The sequence below is a fragment of the Phaseolus vulgaris genome, chromosome 10, assembly GCF_000499845.2.
Source record: "Phaseolus vulgaris cultivar G19833 chromosome 10, P. vulgaris v2.0, whole genome shotgun sequence".
NCBI classification, from domain to species: domain Eukaryota; kingdom Viridiplantae; phylum Streptophyta; class Magnoliopsida; order Fabales; family Fabaceae; genus Phaseolus; species Phaseolus vulgaris.
The window spans coordinates 44,166,682-44,186,620 of record NC_023750.2 but is presented as its reverse complement, the minus strand read 5'-3'; the positions used below and the strand labels follow the sequence as shown (position 1 = coordinate 44,186,620).

General features: G+C 34.1%; 2 protein-coding genes across 3 annotated transcripts; both read left to right on the top strand.

The window, feature by feature from the left end:
- Positions 1-893: 893 nt before the first annotated feature.
- Positions 894-6,024, top strand: LOC137818722 (U-box domain-containing protein 52-like). Its single transcript, XM_068622297.1, has 11 exons — positions 894-1,283; positions 1,381-1,502; positions 1,591-1,712; positions 1,837-2,042; positions 2,124-2,169; positions 2,267-2,555; positions 2,704-2,805; positions 2,876-3,304; positions 3,397-4,251; positions 4,718-4,792; positions 5,808-6,024. Exons 1-11 carry the CDS (start codon positions 1,091-1,093, stop codon positions 5,814-5,816), a joined length of 2,448 nt encoding a protein of 815 aa, XP_068478398.1. The 5' UTR covers positions 894-1,090; the 3' UTR covers positions 5,817-6,024.
- A 2,303-nt stretch (positions 6,025-8,327) lies between these two features.
- Positions 8,328-17,848, top strand: LOC137819612 (pyrophosphate-energized membrane proton pump 2). Of its 2 annotated transcripts, XM_068623511.1 has the most exons (16): positions 8,328-8,413; positions 8,501-8,576; positions 8,843-9,154; positions 9,298-9,501; positions 11,402-11,553; positions 11,635-11,782; positions 11,867-11,999; positions 12,453-12,625; positions 13,633-13,753; positions 13,857-14,044; positions 14,252-14,689; positions 14,768-14,932; positions 15,726-15,881; positions 15,969-16,080; positions 16,558-16,777; positions 17,555-17,848. In XM_068623511.1, exons 3-16 carry the CDS (start codon positions 9,053-9,055, stop codon positions 17,652-17,654), a joined length of 2,412 nt encoding a protein of 803 aa, XP_068479612.1. In that variant the 5' UTR covers positions 8,328-8,413; positions 8,501-8,576; positions 8,843-9,052; the 3' UTR covers positions 17,655-17,848. The 2 variants fall into 2 exon arrangements, with proteins under 2 accessions (XP_068479612.1, XP_068479611.1); XM_068623510.1 differs by having other exon boundaries at positions 8,381-8,576.
- The last annotated feature ends 2,091 nt before the right edge of the window (positions 17,849-19,939 follow it).

Genomic DNA, 19,939 nt, shown 5'->3' with positions numbered 1-19,939 from the left:
ATTAAATTATAAATATAAATAATATCTTACTAGTCTTTTAAACTGTGGGACCCACGGAATTTTTTTGAGAGCTGAGGAATTTTTGAGAGCTGAGTTTATTACTATATTTAATTATAATAATAATAATGTACTGGTTGAGTTCACCGATAGAGTCAAAGTCTAGCGTCCGATCAAGGTCAACCGAGACTATTAAAAAGTGTATTTTTAATTACAGATTAAATTCTTAATGAAGTCCAATGACCTAACAATAATTATATAAATAAACACAAATCTAAAAAATCAGGTACGATATCATCTAGTATTAAATACATGTGTCGAGAGCCGAAGTTTACTTGAACGTCAGAGTTTTTTATAGCTACCATCCGAGCTCAAAGTTCACAGAGACTAGGGGTGGAGGAGCGAAAGGTACAAAAGGAGTTTATGAGTTCATTCGATAGGAAGAAGTGAATAGCAGGACCGAAAATAAGTTCAATAGTTTTTTTGGTTCCAATCCCATTCAAGAAAATAATAATAATAATAATAATAATAATAATAATATAATATAATATAATAATAATAATAATAATAATAAATTGAACTATTGAAACGTTTGAATAACGATAGATCGAAAATGATATGACGCAATTGATTATTGAATGGGAGTGTAAAGAAGTTGGTAGACAAAGAAGTTGATGCTTCCTAAGTTTGGTTCGTTTATCCTTTTAGACCTTTGATTCGGTTGCAGGATTTGCCTAGTTGATGTTAGCTAGGCACGGCACTGGTTTTTGTTTTGGGCCTTTGTTTCAGAGACAGACAGATAAAAATATTTAGCGACTATTTTTGAAGAAAAAAAATAAGTTTGTGAATTTTTTTTTTCTGTTGGCCTATAATAGGAGGAGGAGAAGAAGAAAATTGTGGTTGACTATCCATAAAATGGGGAGATGGTTTTCTAGAAATGGTTTCCCAGTTTGGGGCATGCAGAGTTTTATTATTAGCCAGGGAATGTTGAATAGCGAGAAAAGTTGAATAACTATGCAAATGAAAAAGTAATTGGGAAAAAAGTTGCAGAGTTGAGGGAAAAGAAAAGAAAAACAAATAGATAGAGAGATAAATGTGGCTTCCAAGTACAAAGGAATCCGCAATTAAAAAGGTTGGAAGAGGAAATGGATTGGTGGCAGTTGCTGTAGAAAAGGATAACAAAGGGAGCAGACAGGCTCTCAAATGGGCTGCTGACACGCTTCTTTCCAGAGGCCAAACTCTTATTCTGATCCACGTCTTGCACACAACCTCCTCATCTATTTCAAGTAATTCACCAACAACAACATAAACATGAACATATTTAACAGTAATAATCATTCATTCAACTTCAACTTTTCACTTTTCAAATGTATACATTTTTAGGAGGCAGCCATGCCAAACTACGCAACACCAACCACGCAGTTGCATCTCCCCAGAGAGACAAACTTGTCAGCCTTACAAAGGAGCTATTTGAGACTTTTCATTGTTATTGTTCACGCAAAGATGTATGTATGTATGTATAAATGTCTATAAAAGCCTGTTTTATTTATTCTTTTCAAACTGCTTGCTGATGCTAAATATCTATTTTATCAGATACATTGTCTTGATGTCGTTCTGGAAGACATGGATGTGGTGAAAGGAATAATTGAATATGTCTCTTATGCTGCAATTGAGAACTTGGTGCTTGGTGCAGCCTCTAGGCATGGCTTTATTAGGTAAGGTCCATCAGAATTAGCTATTCTGAATTCCAATAACAGTGGACAAGACAGGGAGCAATATAGTGTGTACCCATGTATGTAATGTGATTAGTGCATAGCATCTTTGTTGAACTAAATGCAGGTTCAAGAAAAGTACACCAAGCATCATATTAAAAGGGGTACCTGAGTTCTGCAGTGTGTATGTCATTTCTAAGGGGAGAATCTCTTCAGTTAGGAGTGCTTCTCGAAGGGCCCCACATGCCTCCCCACTACTGGGGCAAATAGAGACCATAAATGATGAGAGTGAAAGTGAATCTCGTATATCTTGTAGCAAGTTGAGCTTCAAAGGTTTGTTTCTTCAAACTAATCTTGTTTTGTTCGTCACGTTTTTTATGAAATCACACATTTGCATGCATGCTTTTGCGGCAGGCAACAGGGCACTCAAACCGTCAAGCTGGCAGGGTGAATCCATGAAGTAGGTTTCCTCTTGAAGCCATTTCATACGACAATGAGATTATTTAGGACACAGTAATATTAACATAAATATTTTCTTGTCCAATCTATGGTTGAAGCAACACACAATTTGGCAGAAGATTAGGGCCGAGTGGAAGGTTATCCACGGGGTTCAACGAACCTGAATCTGACATATCATTTGTAAGCTCTGACAGGCCCAGCAGTGTGCGTTCATCCTCTGTTTTCTACGACCAAGTTGAGGGTGGCAGAAATGGGCGATCTTCCACCAGTTCAGATCGTAGCTTAGGGTCAACATGCATGAAACACAAGTTCACCGACTACAGTTCACCCGACCATTTATTTTCAGATGAAAACAGCCGCTCATCATTTTCTAGTTTACAAAACATTGTGAGCAATTTCCTGTTTTGATCAAGTATGTGTAGAATGTTTTATTTGTTGGATATACAGAAACCTGTAAGTAACAACACACAGAATTGAATAAAGCATTCTCAAGACCAAGCATGTATCAAATGTGATGATGGTAAAACTTGTGCAGGACGAAGTGGAAGCTGATATGAGGAAGTTGAGTTTGGAGTTAAAGCAAACCATGGAAATGTACAACGCAGCATGCAAAGAAGCCCTAACAGCGCACCAGAAGGTAAGTGTATATGGTAATTATGTTATTGAGAACAGGGGAGAAACAGAGAGAATAACGGTGTATGGTGCAGCTAGTGGAACTGAACAGCTGGAATATAGAGGACGGAAAGAAACTAGAGGAGGCAAGGCTGTCGAAGGAAGCGGCGGAGGCAATTGCAGAGAAAGAGAAAGAAAGAAGCAGAGCGGCGAAGGAAGCAGAAGAAGCGGCAAAGAGAATTGCAAGGGTGGAAACAAAGAAAAGAGCAGACGTGGAACTGAAGTATCTGAAAGAAGCAGAGGAAATGAGGAAAGTGTTGGAAAATCTAACACAGAAGGATAAAAGATACAGGAAATACACGATGGAAGAGATTGAAAAGGCAACAAACGAGTTCTCGGAATCGCAGAAAATAGGGGAAGGAGGGTATGGACCGGTGTACAAGTGTTACCTCGATCACACGGCGGTGGCGGTGAAGGTTCTGCGGCCAGGTTCAGCACAGGGGAAGACACAGTTTGAGCAAGAGGTGAACAACCAGTGGAAATGAGTAACTCTAAAACACCAATTTTACATTGAATGGTAGAAATTGAAAATTGAAAATTGAAAATGGCAATGCAGGTGAACATTCTAGGGTACATAAGACATCCAAACATGGTGCTTCTGGTGGGAGCATGTCCAGAGGAGGGAGTGCTGATATACGAATACATGGAGAACGGAAGCTTGGAAGACTGCTTGTTTGGGAAGAAAGGGGAGGGGAAGGAGGAGGAGCAGGAGGGTGGGATAAGCAGTTGGGAGATCAGGTTCAGAATTGCGGCGGAGATAGCGACGGGCCTGCTGTTCCTGCATCAGACGAAGCCGGAACCGCTGGTGCACAGAGACCTGAAGCCCGGAAATATACTGCTGGACCACAACTACGTGAGCAAGATAAGCGATGTGGGACTGGCGAGGCTTCTGCCGGCGGCAGTGGCGGAGAACGAAACGCAGTGCCGCGTGACGGCGGCAGCAGGAACGTTCTGCTACATCGATCCGGAGTACCAGCAGACCGGAATCTTGGGCGTGAAGTCAGATGTGTATTCGCTGGGAATCATTATTCTGCAGCTGTTGACAGGAAGGCCCGCGATGGGCTTGGCCCACCAGGTGCAACACTCGATCAAGAAGGAAACCTTTGTAGAGATTCTGGACCCATCGGTCCCGAACTGGCCCCTCCCACAGGCCCTCTCCCTTGCGAAGTTGGCACTGCAATGCGCGCAGCTGAGACGGAGGGATCGCCCTGACCTTGCGACCTTCATCCTGCCTCAGCTCCAAATGCTCAGAGAATTTGGGCGGCGCCACCACCTTGAGCAACCTGCCCAGGATGAGGACGTCCTCAGCGAACGCACTTCTCAACATTCTGGAACCCCGACAACCCCCACAATAGAACTAACCTTCGAAGGTAACATTGTCACTCTAAGTAACAAACTCATACGGAAAATAGTATAATTTTTAAAATAAAATATACGAGATACATATTTATATATTATATAAATTGATAATAAGTGTGTTTTAAATTTTTTAAAAGAAAAATATTTTTTTAGTACTGTTTTAAAATGATTTGTTTCTTCTTTTTATAACTATAATTTTTTTTAAAATTAATATATGTTTTTTTTAAATTGTGTTAGAATCGTACTAAAATAATCAAAAGTCTAATAAATATTTTTTAAATTAGACACTTCATCTATATGTGTCTTATGAATATGAATATCGGTATCATCTGATTGATAAGTTACGTGTCTTACGGATATCGGTATCATCTGCTACGTTACGTGTCTTATGGATATCGGTATCATCTGCTTTCTCGAATTTTATCTATGGATATTTACAACTTCGTCGGTTTTTTTATTTTTTAAAATGTTATTAATTTAATATGTTCATCTTTAATTTGTGTTTTTTATTGATTTAGTTCATTAGGTTTCTAGAAGTCTTGGTGCATTTTCAACTATTTTTTGCCTATTCATTAGGACATAAACAACTTCAGGTAAGAGAAATTATTTAAGTTATAAGTGAGTCTGATTATAGAGTAAATTGATATTAAAATATTTGAAATTGTCTTTATATGGTTTAATTGAATTAGTTGATATTATATTTGTATTGATTTTGTACTTGGTTATTGGTTGGAATGTTAAGATTGCAATGTAAGAACCATGGTAGGTAAATGTTGTAATACTTTGTGTAAATATATATTTTAATTTTTATTGAATAAATAGAATGATAAATGTTGGGTGGAGAATGTTTTTCGAAGATATGTAAATTTGATATTTCTACATATTTTTCTTGAGTGTTGAATTATTACTTGAATGTTTCAGCAGCATGAATTTGAGTGTAGAGTAGTGTCACCTAAGCGATCAAGTGAATATTCAAGTAATAACACTCACCATTTTGAAAATCTTTTAATGTAACATGGTATAATATAACTTAAGCTTCGAAGTATCACTCAATAATATCACATTCTCTAAGTGACTAGGTCATAGCTTTAGTGAAGTAGATTTAGCAAACCTTGTTTTTGTTTCCTTGGTATATGACGATCAAGCAATAATTAATTGCCTAAATAATATCTGAGTGATTTTTAAATAATGTGATATGAATTAATATACACATATGTGTGTAATATATATATATATAAATAAATAAAAGGGGGTAAGAAATTGGGAAAAAGTTATTACATTAGTATTATATATGTTTGGTTTTATATTTATTTGTATAAATAACTTGCATTTTTTATAGTGTTGAAACCAATGTAGACCAAAAGTGTTTGAAATGAAGTATGTGTTGGTATTTAATAAAGATGCTTAATAGAATACAAGTTTTCTAATAAATGTTTGTTTGTCATTATGTATTCATTGATTATGTATTTATTGGTGTTGAGGTTTTTATACATAAAGTTTTGAAATGGATATTGGCATGATTTGCTTTTGTTTGAGTCATGACTACTTGTATATGTTTGTGTATCAATTATAAGTATTTGATAGTTTGTTCTTATGTTTTGTATGTAGTTTTTCTGATGTGATTATACTTAGTAAAGGAGCAGAAGACATTTTAAGTTCAGAAGACAATTTTGGACGAATCTATAAAGTGTTTGTTACATATGTGTATTTGTATGTATATTTTATTTTACAAAAATTTATTTTATGTAAATCCTTTGATGGACATATTATAATTAATATATATGTATATTGGAACAAAATTAAATACAAAAAGTATTTCATATATTGGAAATGTGTGTTTAAAATTTGTTATTTTCAATATTGAGGTAATAATATTTTTTTACATATAAATGAAAAAAATAATTAAGAATAAAGTGAGTAATTAATACAAATATTTTGATTATTTTCTTATTAACCAAGATAGTACAGATGCTAGCAAATTTATATTTGTTATTCATTAATATTAAAATATATAAAATGTATATTTTATATCAAATTCTAAAATATAATTTTTAATATTTAATATAATTTTAACAATAATATTTATATCAAATTTTAGTGATCTTTATTTAGATAATCTTTGTTATATTCAATTTAAGTTATTGAAGAAGAAAATATTAATTCAATTTAGGTATTCATGACACATGAATATAAAACAATGTGCACATATATTTTCAAGGGAATATTCAAGGATGAAAAACCAATACCAATAATGAAATTGTTAATAAATACTTCACAGAACTATTCTTAATTATGATTTTATATATAATTTTAATTATTATATTTGGGGTAAATAACTTATTTGTTGATCAAATGTGAGCTGTCAACATTTTCTTTTTATGAATTTAAAGATCAAAACCATCATTGTCATTTAACTTATCAAAATAGACAATATTTTACATTTTTAGCTTTCAAACCGAATTCATGTTCTCCTAGTTTTAGGTATGAACTATCTTAATAATCTCATAGACTCTCAATAAAACTAATATTAGTAACAAATTTCCAAAGTCAACAAAATTGCATAATTGTACATTCACATAATCTTAATATTCTAATTTTTATGTGTCTATGTTCCTTATCATTCAATATTTGTTCCTTCTCTTTGAATATTTGTATATGAATACTTTTTATTATTATTTGTATGAAATTCATACAAAGAGAAAAACTTCTTTTTTTTTATCTCTTTCTTCCTATTATTATTTTTCTATAAGTGGTGAATAGAGCTTTGATCACATATTTGTCTCTAATAGGTCAATTGTGTGTTTTTCTTAATTGAGTAATTAAAATTGTGCAAAAAGTCATTTTCCATTTTCATGCTACCCACATTTTGCGTAGTTGAAACTTTTATATTCATGCAAATGTGGATGTTGAAGGAATAACAATGTAGATAAGTGTGAATAATTGATCTAATGTGTAAAAGCGACGATTTGAAAAAGTTTTGATATTGAAGTTTCCTTTTGTGTGTATCTAAAATTGAAATATTAACTTTGGATTACAAGAGCCAATACATCATTAGGTTCAGTCATCGTATTTGAGATATTATCTGTTTTCAAGGTTGGTGTTCTATCACAGTTTTATCCTTAAAAAATACATCAATAGATTGAAGGAAGGAATAATATATAAACTGCTTTTAACCTTGATTCTTAAATAATGAGAGATTATATTGAAGTATCAGAACAATTACATTCATCCTTATCTTTAAAATAAAATTGTATATACATATTCATTTGGGTCGGACACAAGTATACTCATACTATTGTTTATACTCATTTAAATACTATCTCAAATATTAATTAAATATTTTTTGACAAAAAATAAAAATTACAAAAAAAACATAATAATATAATAATGATTCAATACATATATTACTTTTTCAATATCAAATATAATATTTTTTACATAAATATTCAAATAAAATATTAAATAATAATTATACATAAATATAAAATAATTATAAAAAATAGTAAATAATTACACATAATTACCATATCTATTATTTTTTTCAAACGTTAAGAGTGAAAGTACTTCAATTATTTTATATTTTGAGTATTCGAAAAGACACAAAATTTCATATTGTCTAATTTACTCTCTTTCAAATAGTTTATATGTCTCACCCCATCATATACCTTCTTAGTGGATTGATAATTGACATAATTTTAGTATGATATACTTTAAATTTAACTACAATATTAAATAAACACATAAATTTAACTGAATTTTTAAAATATTTTAAATGCAGCATTTAATGTTATTAGAAATATATTTGTGTCTTATCTTTTTCATACTGATTTTGCATTTATTAATTTATTAATACAAGCGTAACAAATGTTAGATATGCATAAGGAAACTCTCTCCGTTTTTTTGTCAAATACAGTTTAAGAATATAAATAGTAATAATAATGAACAATTAATATTAGTCTTGAATTTAAACAATAAGAATTAAATAGATATTAAAATCTTTAAAAATCTTATAGTTAAATTGATGTAATAAGTATTAATTATTAATTAGTAGTTAAAGCGCAGGGTATGACACGAGTAGCCAATAAGAATGCAGTTAAGATGACGTGTCGCAATATTATTGGATATCTCTTACATGTCAACACGAGAGTGGCGTATATATGTAAATTAAGAAATGAAAGAACGAAGAGAAGAATGGCGAACGTGAAATAGAAATAGTTAGTGTATTTGATTTGATTCGATTTGATTTCATTGATTCACTGTGTTTGTGTTTTCTCTCACATGCATTTCTCCTTCAAACAAAGGTGAAGAGGAAGAAGAAGAGGTTCCGCTCGGTGGCTGTGACAGCAATTGCGACCGATTCTTCACCACAGAAAATCCGTAAGCATTAGATCTGCGATTTCGATTTGCGATTTCACTTTGCGATTTCAATTTACGATTTCAATTCACGATTTCACTGAGACCCCATGCCAGAAGCTGATGCGGATCTATTATAATTGAATACGAAATGGAATCGAAGCATGAGCATTTTGGATGGGATCTGCATCCATGTTTTTTAGTTAGTTAGGCTCTGAGGAAGTATCATTTGCTGCATTGTTCATGGAAATCTACATTAAATCATTTTTTGTGTGTTTAATTTTGTGCAGTCTGAACACTAACTCCTGTTGCGGCTGCGGAGAGGAGCGAGAAGGAAGGCGTTGCAGTTTGATTTCTTTAGGAAACGTAAATCGTTGTTTGGGTGTTTAAAAAGAGAATTCAAAATTCAGCGACCGGGTTCAGGGGCTGACTTGCCCCAACTAGGTGGTGAGTACAACCCTTATCCTGTAGCACGGAGGGCGAATTCCACCCATTCCATAATGATGGAGAATGACATGGAGTCCGGTACTTTGGGCTTGGGGGCTTACCAGGACAAGCCCAGAACCTTCCCCAACATGCGCACTAAACCTTACACCCCTCTGGTTCGTTCCTAAACTATTACAATATAGCAAAATACTCACTTCTAATTTATCTATCTGAATCTGTATATCCTGAGAGTATTTCCCTTCGCCTGAACTTTCTGCAACTTCTCAACTGTCCACTCCTCCTTTACACATTTCTGCAGATATTTCGGATTCTGTTCGGTATAAATATTCGTGTTCTGTTCATTCTTTTGCTCCTTGGGCTGGGTGCTATCTTTTACGTGGGAGCCAGTACCTCTCCGATCATTGTGTTTGTCATCTCTGTTTGCATTCTCAGCTTCCTTGTTGCCATCTATCTTACGAAGTGGGTGCTCGCAAAAGATGAGGGACCTCCTGAAATGGTTCAGGTAAATCTATTTCCTGTATTTACTGCAATCTCTAAAGTGTTGTCCATCTCCTCTATACATTCTTAATATTAGTAAATCAATATTACATTAGAGATTTTCTCAACAATCAGCTATTTCTCTTTGTGGTTGAAAGACGAGCTGATTGCTCTGAGTCCTGTGAAAGAGGATGAGGTTGATTACCATTGTCAAAATCATACATAAATTATAGATATGAACTATGTAGTCCTTGTAAAGTTTCGGTGGTTCTCATCTTACAAGCCAGTTATGTGGAATTCAGCTAGGTCCTAAACTAAAATTCTAAGATGGTATTGAAACCCAATATTGGACCACCTGTATTTATTTGTGCTCTAGATATATATATTCCTAGGCATAAGGGGGTATGGTCATGGGCTACCTGCATAAGTCCGTGCTACAAATGTCCAGTATCGGCATGAAAGGGTGTGTTGAGTTGAGATCTCACTCTGGCCCGAGATATGGCCAATGTGAGCTCAAATCCTAAGAACCAAGTCCCATATGAGAGGTTGAGATGATATGATATTGCCACATCTTTTGTGTCCTGTCATACTGTTGGGGGCATTTTACCGGAAGTTTATACTGTATCAGTCTACCCTGTGTGATTCTTGTTGAAGAATATACACCTCGGGGGCAAAACATTTTATGTGTTTGTGTGTGAAATAGCACTTTCCTGTGATTATTGATTTCACTTTTCTAAGGTTTGATTGATAATTTGATTTGGATTAGAGGGCATGAAATAAAGTAGCATGTATAGAGTAGTAATGATTAAAACTTGCCTAGGGTGGATCGGTCATGTGAGCAGAATATCACCAATAGAGACTATAGTGAAGAAAAGGATCATATGCAGATAGCCGGATTATAATGTCTATTTTGGTTTTTAGTAAAAACCATTAGAAGACAACAAAATTTTAGGACAAATCTTAAAGATGTAAATAATTTTACTGAAAATATGCTTTATATAATACAGCCTAATGATGTTGGTTGATCAATGTAGCCAACCTCACCTAGTGAGATACAGCTTGATTGTTGGTGTGTCAACTTGAAAGGAAACAACTCTTTGGCCACATCCCTAGTCTCTCTTCTTACTTTCCTTGTTAATAGAGATTTAGAGAGCTCTCTAGTATTGGTCCCCATCAAAATTAATATGTAATAGTGATTCCTGCATTGTTATTAACCAGGATAATGTTCCCTTGTACTATGCAAGAAAATACTCTATTCTACAGTTTGGGTTCTACACCCGACGTAATGTTTTTCAATTTGGTCCCTATATAAGCAATTCTAACACTGTTTATAACTATAGCAAATGGTGGGAATCGATTGTGAATAATTTTTCATGTACAGACCAAAATGCAAAGGTACTTTTTTGTGAAGACTAAGATGAAAAGAAGTGCCAAGTTTAATTGCAAAATTACTCTTAAAGAATATTGTTTTTTTCCCTCTTTGCTTTTACATTTGATAAAAAAACTTGAGAAGTGAGAGCATGCTAATCTTTAGTTTTCTTTATTGAGTTGTATTTTCTCTTTCTTGTGGGGAGGACAAGAAACTATTTTCCAACTTCCAAGAAAATTTCCTTTCCTTTTAATCAAAATGGGGGAAATATGAACCTAGGAACAGGTAGGGCTTGTTAAATTTCTTGTTTGCATATCTTGAAATATAAAACATACCAAGATATTTTTTTATAAATTTAATTCTAGCAATGGAACCTTTTGTTAATATGCTTAATGCAAAGAGCCTGATTTGTTGAACCATTTTTGTTTGATTCACGAAAATAGTGTGTTTAAGTTATTATACATCTTAGTGCCTTCTATGATGACTGATTGACAGTTGGATTGCATCACCATGAACCCTTGTTTTCTTGTCCTGAGCTTATCATATTGCTTTCTAGATAGCAGATGCTATACGAGATGGAGCTGAAGGATTTTTCAGGACCCAGTATGGGAGTATATCCAAGATGGCCATGTTTCTTGCTGTTGTCATTCTATGCATATATTTGTTTCGCAGTACTACTCCACAACAGGAAGCTTCTGGCCTGGGGAGGTGATGTAATAAAATATATATGCTGTGAATATTTTTAGTATTGTTTACTTGTTCTTATCTGTCATTTTCATCCTGTTTCAGGTCAACTTCTGCATACATCACGGTAGCTTCTTTCCTTTTAGGTGCCCTCTGTTCAGGTATTGCTGGATATGTGGGGATGTGGGTGTCAGTTCGTGCCAATGTCAGAGTTTCTAGTGCTGCAAGACGGTCTGCAAGAGAGGCATTGCAGGTTAAACCATTAGTTCATTATCAGTTTCTGTGAAAACTATGAACAGTTCACTATTCGTATTTTAACTGGAAGGAATTTGCACAGGTAGCTACTCGTGCAGGTGGTTTATCGGCCATCATTGTTGTTGGTATGGCTGTAATTGGTATAGCAGTCCTTTATGCCACATTTTATGTTTGGTTGGGAGTAGACTCACCTGGTTCAATGAAGGTTACTGATTGTGAGTGTAGACTTCTCCCCTTAACTTGTTATCATAGATATAATATTTTTTTAATGTTTGAAATTTTATTGTTATTATTGAACATTTATTGTGCTCTTGATATTTCATAATTATATTTTCAAGCTAGTTTTCCATGTTTATAAGTTGGAGAGTTTTGTGTTCATTTGTAAACTGAAAATAAAAGAGAGCTGAGGTGGTAAACTTGGGGGAGGTTTGATTGAGGTCATAAATGATTCCTTATATGATTTCTCATTAAATGTTCCCCCTTGGCTCATATTTAGCCAAAGACCAATAATTAAGTTGACTGAAATAAGTTTTAGCTGATATGCTCACAATTATTAAGGAATATTTATTGTCTATCTGGCTATGACATGATTTAATTTTTTGTCCATTATCTGATCTATTCTCTCTCTAATTGGTGATTGATTTCTGAACATTTTTGTTTTCCTTCAGTACCTCTTCTTCTAGTTGGATATGGATTTGGTGCCTCCTTTGTTGCTCTATTTGCTCAGTTGGGTGGTGGAATATACACAAAAGCAGCTGATGTTGGAGCAGACCTTGTTGGAAAAGTAGAACAGGGAATACCTGAAGATGACCCTAGGAATCCTGCTGTTATTGCTGATCTGGTAATTGTTTTATTTTTGTTTAATTTGTTTCGATGAGTCTACACATTAAAATGTGTTAGTTGTTTCATCTGGGTTTGTTTTGCACACATTCCAAGTCAGTTTAATGGAAAAACATGTGAGAGGAAGGATTGAGTTGAATGTTTGTTTGAGGGTTTCTAACTGAAATCAAACACTCTGTTAATGTTCTTTGAAAAGCGGGATAGTTTGTGGAAATGATTTTTAAATAAGATTTTATCTTTATAAGTAATTTTGAGAAGCATGTCTCCTTTTCATTATTCATTTTTGAATTACATCAATATTTTCTATGGTTCTATTTAAAGGTGATGGAAACACAACAAAAGTCTTATCCCAGTAGGTGAGATTGAAACACAAAAATATAATTTACCATCCATGAGTCAACTGTATAACTCAACATATTGAAGGTGTTCTCTGATTTTAAGTGCCCAAGATCTGAATATTTGCATTTATGTTTTATTTGTCAGAGACTTGTGAGATTCTCCAAATTTTATGATCATTTTTTGTTTTGCCAACCTATTGGATAAATAGAGAACAAAGTGCATCTTTAGGAAATATTTTAGGGGTGCCAAAATTTTTATAGGCGTACAAAATTTTTAGGGGTGCTAAATATATAAAATATACTATTTTTTTTATATAAATGGAAAAAAAAAATTGGGGGGAGGCCCCCCTCACACACCACTAAGCTACGCCATATATTTCATTATCTTTTACTTATAATATTTAGCTTCAAGCCCTATAAGAGAATAAAGAAAATATTGATATGAAAGTTTTACGAAAAACATTATTAACTGATAATAAACATACTGGGTTTATATTTTTATCTTTTGTAAAATTGATGGATACTTGCAAAAGTTACATCAGCTCAATGAGAAGAGCTGTTAAATGTTTTTTATTTCCTTGACTTGTGTTTCTTTGTTTTGTTTCTGCCTATACTTTTTTCTGAACTTGTGCTTCCATTGGTACCATATTGTTTTTTATTTGATGTTAAGGTTGGTGACAATGTGGGAGATTGTGCTGCTCGAGGTGCTGATCTTTTTGAAAGTATTGCAGCTGAAATAATCAGTGCCATGATACTTGGTGGAACAATGGCACAACGTTGTAAAATTGCAGGCAAATACTTGAGTTGCTCTATTTTGTGCCTTTCTTGCGTACTTCTGGTCTATTACTTGTATATGCGTGCCCATCCAATATGATGTCTTCTCTTTCGATTCAGATCCATCGGGCTTCATCTTGTTTCCTCTTGTTGTTCACTCGTTCGATTTGGTAGTATCAACAGTTGGAATATTTTCTATTCGGGGTACGCGTGAAACTGGAGTAATTGCTCCAGTGGAGGATCCAATGACAATTCTTCAAAAAGGATATTCTTTAACGATAGTCTTAGCTGTTCTGGCATTTGGTTTGGTAATACTTAATCTTCATTTGTGTTCTTTTAATTTGACTTTTCTATATTTCCTGGATTGGCCAAGTATTCATTGTTCCAATTTCTGTACTTTGTTGACATTGAAATCTCTTTTTCAATTAGGACTAAAGTAATGTTTCCTCAACCTTTTTCAAATTTTTGTTACACCATATTTTCTGCCTAATTTTTAAATTGAATTACTTTTGCAGTCTACCCGCTGGTTACTTTACACTGATCAAGCACCTTCAGCTTGGTTCAATTTTGCCTTGTGTGGGTTGATTGGTATTATCACTGCGTACATTTTTGTCTGGATTGCCAAGTATTATACTGACTACAAGCATGAGCCTGTGCGCATATTGGCCCTTTCCAGCTCCACTGGCCATGGGACTAATATAATTGCTGGAGTCAGTTTGGGTCTGGAATCTACTGCTCTTCCTGTCCTTGTCATCAGTGTGTCAATTATCTCGGCTTTCTGGCTCGGTCACACCTCTGGACTAGTAGATGAAGCAGGAATCCCAACTGGTGGGTTGTTTGGCACTGCTGTGGCAACGATGGGAATGCTAAGCACCGCTGCCTATATTCTTACTATGGATATGTTTGGTCCAATAGCTGATAATGCAGGAGGAATTGTGGAAATGAGTCAGCAGGTAGTTATTGCCAGAATAATATGGTCCATTGTGTTATGAGATTTCTCTTATGCGTACTGACAATCAACCTGTTTTCAGCCTGAAAGTGTCAGAGAGATAACGGATGTCCTTGATGCAGTAGGAAACACGACCAAAGCTACCACCAAAGGCTTTGCTATTGGTTCTGCTGCTCTTGCATCTTTCCTTTTGTTTAGTGCTTATATGGACGAGGTTTCTGCTTTTGCTCGTGAACCTTTCAAACAGGTGTGCAGGACAAGGTCCTACCTAATCATGCTGTTGTCTTTGTGTGTTTGGGGTGGTTCCTAGCTTATAGGTGAAAATTGGAGACCATAGCATACCATACCACAATAGCATGTTTTAGGTATCTAGGTACATCATACAAAACAACACAGAAGTAGGGGGTGGAAAAACCTATAGGAATCAGGAGGGGTGGAATGGAGGACAGCAGTGCTTTTAGTGTAATTTGTGATTAAGGTATTGCTCAAGTTTAAGGGAAAATTTTATGCATAAATATATAGACTTGAAATGTTGTATGCACTAAATGTTGTTTGGTAAAAAAGTCAATGAGAGAATAAACTTAAATAACGTAGATGAGTGTTTTGTGGTAGAAAAGTAGAGATTATAGTTGATAATCAAGGTACAACTCTTTCTACTTAAGAAGAGCGTAAAAGTCCAAGTGTCACAATTCAATTGTGACTTGACCCACTCGCCTCCACCACAGAACAATTAATGCCACCTACAATACAACAGTACATCTATTCTAACATAGATTGAATATGTCCAGTGTGGCCCATGGGTGTCCACACAAGAATAAAATGTTCAACCTAGATGGAAATTTAATGATTGACTGCATTAGGAAGAAATTGCCTTTATAATGTGTGTTTTGAAAGATTAAAGATGTATGGTCTAAAACCAAAATGCGTGCACTTATTAGGGACTGAATAATTGAAGTCAACAACACCCTTATTATTATGTTATTATTTTTATTACTTTTGGTTCTTCTAACTTCTAAGTGCAACTTATGATTGAGTTACAGGTTGATATTGCAATTCCCGAAGTTTTCGTTGGTGGTTTGCTAGGTTCTATGCTTATATTTGTTTTTAGTGCTTGGGCCTGTTCTGCTGTTGGCAGAACTGCGCAAGAGGTTGTTAATGAAGTGAGAAGGCAGTTCATTGAGAGGCCTGGTATAATGGTGAGTTTACGTTTGTAATGTAATATTATGTATCTCAATTCAGGTTTTGATATTCTCTTTTTTTTTTCTTGTTTATACTTTCGGCAGGATTACAAGGAAAAACCAGATTATGGTCGTTGTGTTGCTATTGTAGCATCTGCATCATTACGAGAGATGATAAAACCTGGTGCTTTGGCAATCATTTCACCTATTGCAGTCGGTGGGTTAATTTTTAATTGCGTTTGCACATATATTATCATTAGGAAAAGCTGGGGAGAATGGCAACAGTTATGCTATTTTATTTTTGTTTTATAATCATGTGAACAACACAATTGCATGATAGGCTTTTGATACCGTGAACTTGTCTTGGGGAGTTCTTGTATCTCATATATTAACCTTTATATTTGAATGTTTTGTTTTCCGACTGCGTTCTGCCTCCCTTATACCTTCAATTGTTGTATTAGTTTGTTTAGTAAATAATTATTCCTTGAGCCCCTTTGTCTCTCAAATTCTATCTCTGCGAAAACTTCTGGTGCAAACTTAAAATAAAAGCCTGGGAATCAGCTGTCGGTTTGATCTTTTGCCTTTTGGAGATGATGACCTGTTTAGTGATACGTTATACTTATATTTTATATGATATGAAATATTTTTTATGCCATGTAGAATTTACTATGTTGTATCTTTCTATCAAATGCAGGTTTTGTATTCCGAATTTTGGGCTACTACACAGGGCAACCTTTACTCGGGGCTAAAGTTGTGGCTGCTATGCTCATGTTTGCAACAGTGTCTGGTATTCTTATGGCACTTTTTCTGAACACAGCTGGTGGTGCCTGGGATAATGCAAAGAAGTACATTGAGACTGGAGCTCTTGGAGGGAAGGGAAGTGAAGCTCACAAAGCAGCCGTAACTGGAGATACGTAAGTTACTTTTTGCTTATGCCACTTTTGTTGGGTTCTCTGTTCCCTAGTAGTAATAAATAGGTTTTTAATGTGGTTTATAGTTGCTTGTAAAGTTTTATGTTCAGCAATTGACTATGGTTGGTGTTGATTATAAATATACTCGTGGCTCTTTTTTTTTTCCGTTTTGTCTAGCAGCAACGGTTATTGTGCTTATAATGTGTTTGCTGCAATGCCATCACTGCCACTGTGACCCTGACTTGTGGCCTCAATGTGCCGTCAATCACAAGAGCAGTTTCATCCTTTTCCTTATGCTGCCCCTTTCATTAACACCGCCTCATATCTTCTTCACCCAATCATTATGTTGCACATGGTGATGTTTTCCCCTACTTGCAACCAACCCAAGCCACCCACTGCTGCTAATCCATTGTCACCGTTTCGACAAGCTCCTTTAATATCATTGCCCCAGTGCTTGCACTATCCTTGGAGCCATATTTTTTACTGCTCCAAGTCCTCCTCAACCACCGCCCTAAACCTAACTATATACCCATTGGATAACCAGCATATGAGATAGCATGAATAATGCTTTTCCTACAATTTTTTTTGGTTATCTGATTTCTGATGTAAACTGGGACCCTATCTAGTTTGTTTTTGGAAAGGAATGGAAGATATGATGCATAGATCCTTAATGAGTCTTCACGTAGCCTAGCCTAATATGGTATTAGTGTTTGCCTTTTCGTGAATTTTTCTATGCTGGGTTAATAATTTACGTGTTTGGAAATTTGACTAATTTGGCAGAGTGGGAGATCCATTCAAAGACACAGCTGGTCCTTCAATCCATGTCCTTATAAAGATGCTGGCAACGATTACACTGGTAATGGCTCCAATCTTCCTGTGAGAGTTGTTATCATAGAAAAAGCATAGTTGCGCCAATTTGATTTTGCTAATTTTGGAAAGTATAGAGATAGGTTGTATGAATCTATGATGTACATCGATGAGCCTGATTAATAGTCACAATGATTTTTCTTGTCCTTGATCAGAATAAGAGATATTATTTGACTGAGCATATGGAGAAAATAGTGATTAGAAAAATTCCCCCCTTATTATTATTCTTTGGCTTTTTAAATTAGAGTGCGGCTAAATTAAATTAAGGAATCACAAACTACCTAAACCCTAAAAACCAATTAAGGTTTCAACCAATGACGATAACTTTTGTTTTGCTAATCTTCAGAATTGATAGCATGCTCCAGCCTAATTTTAAGTGAATTTGGGCTCACTGTTAACGATTAACAAGTAATTCTGTATCATGAATTGTTAGAGATTATTTTTAATTTTAAATTAAATACTATATTTAACTTTTCTTTTAAATCAAATAATCATTATAAGTTGTTTTAAAATATCTTTTAGTTTTAAGATCAATTTCTGCTGAAAAGAGACCCCAAGTACTAAAAAATGTAGGAAGAGTTGTGTTTTATGATATAATATTGTACCCAGAGGAAATGAAGATAACATTATACATGTGAAATTTTAATAAACAATAAATTCAAGTACCATACTATCTATATAATTAAGTAAAACAACTATGAAATTTATTTAATAGCGAAAATCGCGTTAAATACATTAGGATGGTAACATTTCTCGTCATCATAATTATTATTAGTAAAAAGATGGACAAGATGGTTTTTGTACACATTTATCTTTTATTTTTCATACTTTTTTTCTTATTATATGTTAAGAAATATTATTTTCATAAAATGTGAAAATTGAAAATAGGTAACTGTCTAAGTGATTTATAACAATTAGAATACTTTTTAATATTAAAACCATGGAAATATGAATATACCTCTATTATATGTATAGATTATTCTCTTTGATATCTTTTTATACACACTTTCTTTGCTATTTGATTGTTTCTCATCTTTTACTAAAATAATAATAAATTTTTACAATTAATTTGTTTTTCCAATTTTTTTAAATAATTTCATATCCAAACGAACTATTCTTTCAACCATAGCAATGATGAATAAAAAATTCATTGAAAATTTTGTGGGACAAATTTGAGGTTCAAATCTCAACCAAAACTCAAGATACACGTAAAAATTTCAGACCAAAAGACCCATGGAATAACACGTAGAAAGTCTCAGAATGAGATTCAACAAAACCGGTTTTCCAAAATCAAAACGTCCTGACTTTTCTTCCTGGTATCTCCTTTTTGTGATTTGTTTATGCACGTACCTCCTTAGCAGGGTGCAAACAAAATATGAAAGTACGTGCATGATTTTTTTTCGGAATTTTTAAACGCAATATCGACCCATAATAAAATTGTAGAAAGTAGGACGAAATTTCACAAATTTTTGTAGAAGATAGTCTTGGTTTGCATAAATTTTTTGAAAAATTCTCTCGATATAACTTTTTGCTGAAATTCCATGTAAGAATCCCAACTGAATTTGGGACAAAATGCGACAAATTTCACATCAAAGAGACGAGTATTCACATAGGAAAAAAATCAAACAGTTTCACACACAAACAAACCTTCCGTTCAACCCTGGCAGTGATGAATAAAAAAATTATTGAAAATTCTGTGAGACGAATTTGGGGCTCAAATCTTAGCCAAAACTCAAGACACAAAATGACGAATGTCTGGTAAAAAATTTAGACCAAAAGAACCATGGAATAATGCGTAGTAAGTCTCAGACCGAGAGTGAACAAAATCGATTTTCTAACAACAAAACGTCTCAAATTTTCTTCCCAGTATCTCCTTTTTGTGATTTGTTTATGCATGTGCCTCCTTAAAAGGGTGCAAAAAACATATGAAAGTATCTGCAAGAATTTTTTTCAGATTTTTTCAGATTTTTTCAACGAATATGTACCCAGAATAAAATTACAGAAAGTAGGGCAAAATTTCACAATTTTTTGTAGAGGATATAGCCTTGGTTTTCTGAAAATTTCTGAAAAATTCTCCTGAAATAATTTGTTTTTTAAATTTCACATAAAAATCTCTACTGATTTTGGGACAAAACGCAACAAATTTCACGTCAAACGGACGAGTATTCACTTAGGAAAAAAATCAAAAAGTTTCATACACAAACGAACCTTACTTTCAACCCTAGCAATGATGAATAAAAAATTTATTGAAAATCTTGTGGTACGAATTTCGGGCTCAAATCACAACCAAAACTCAAT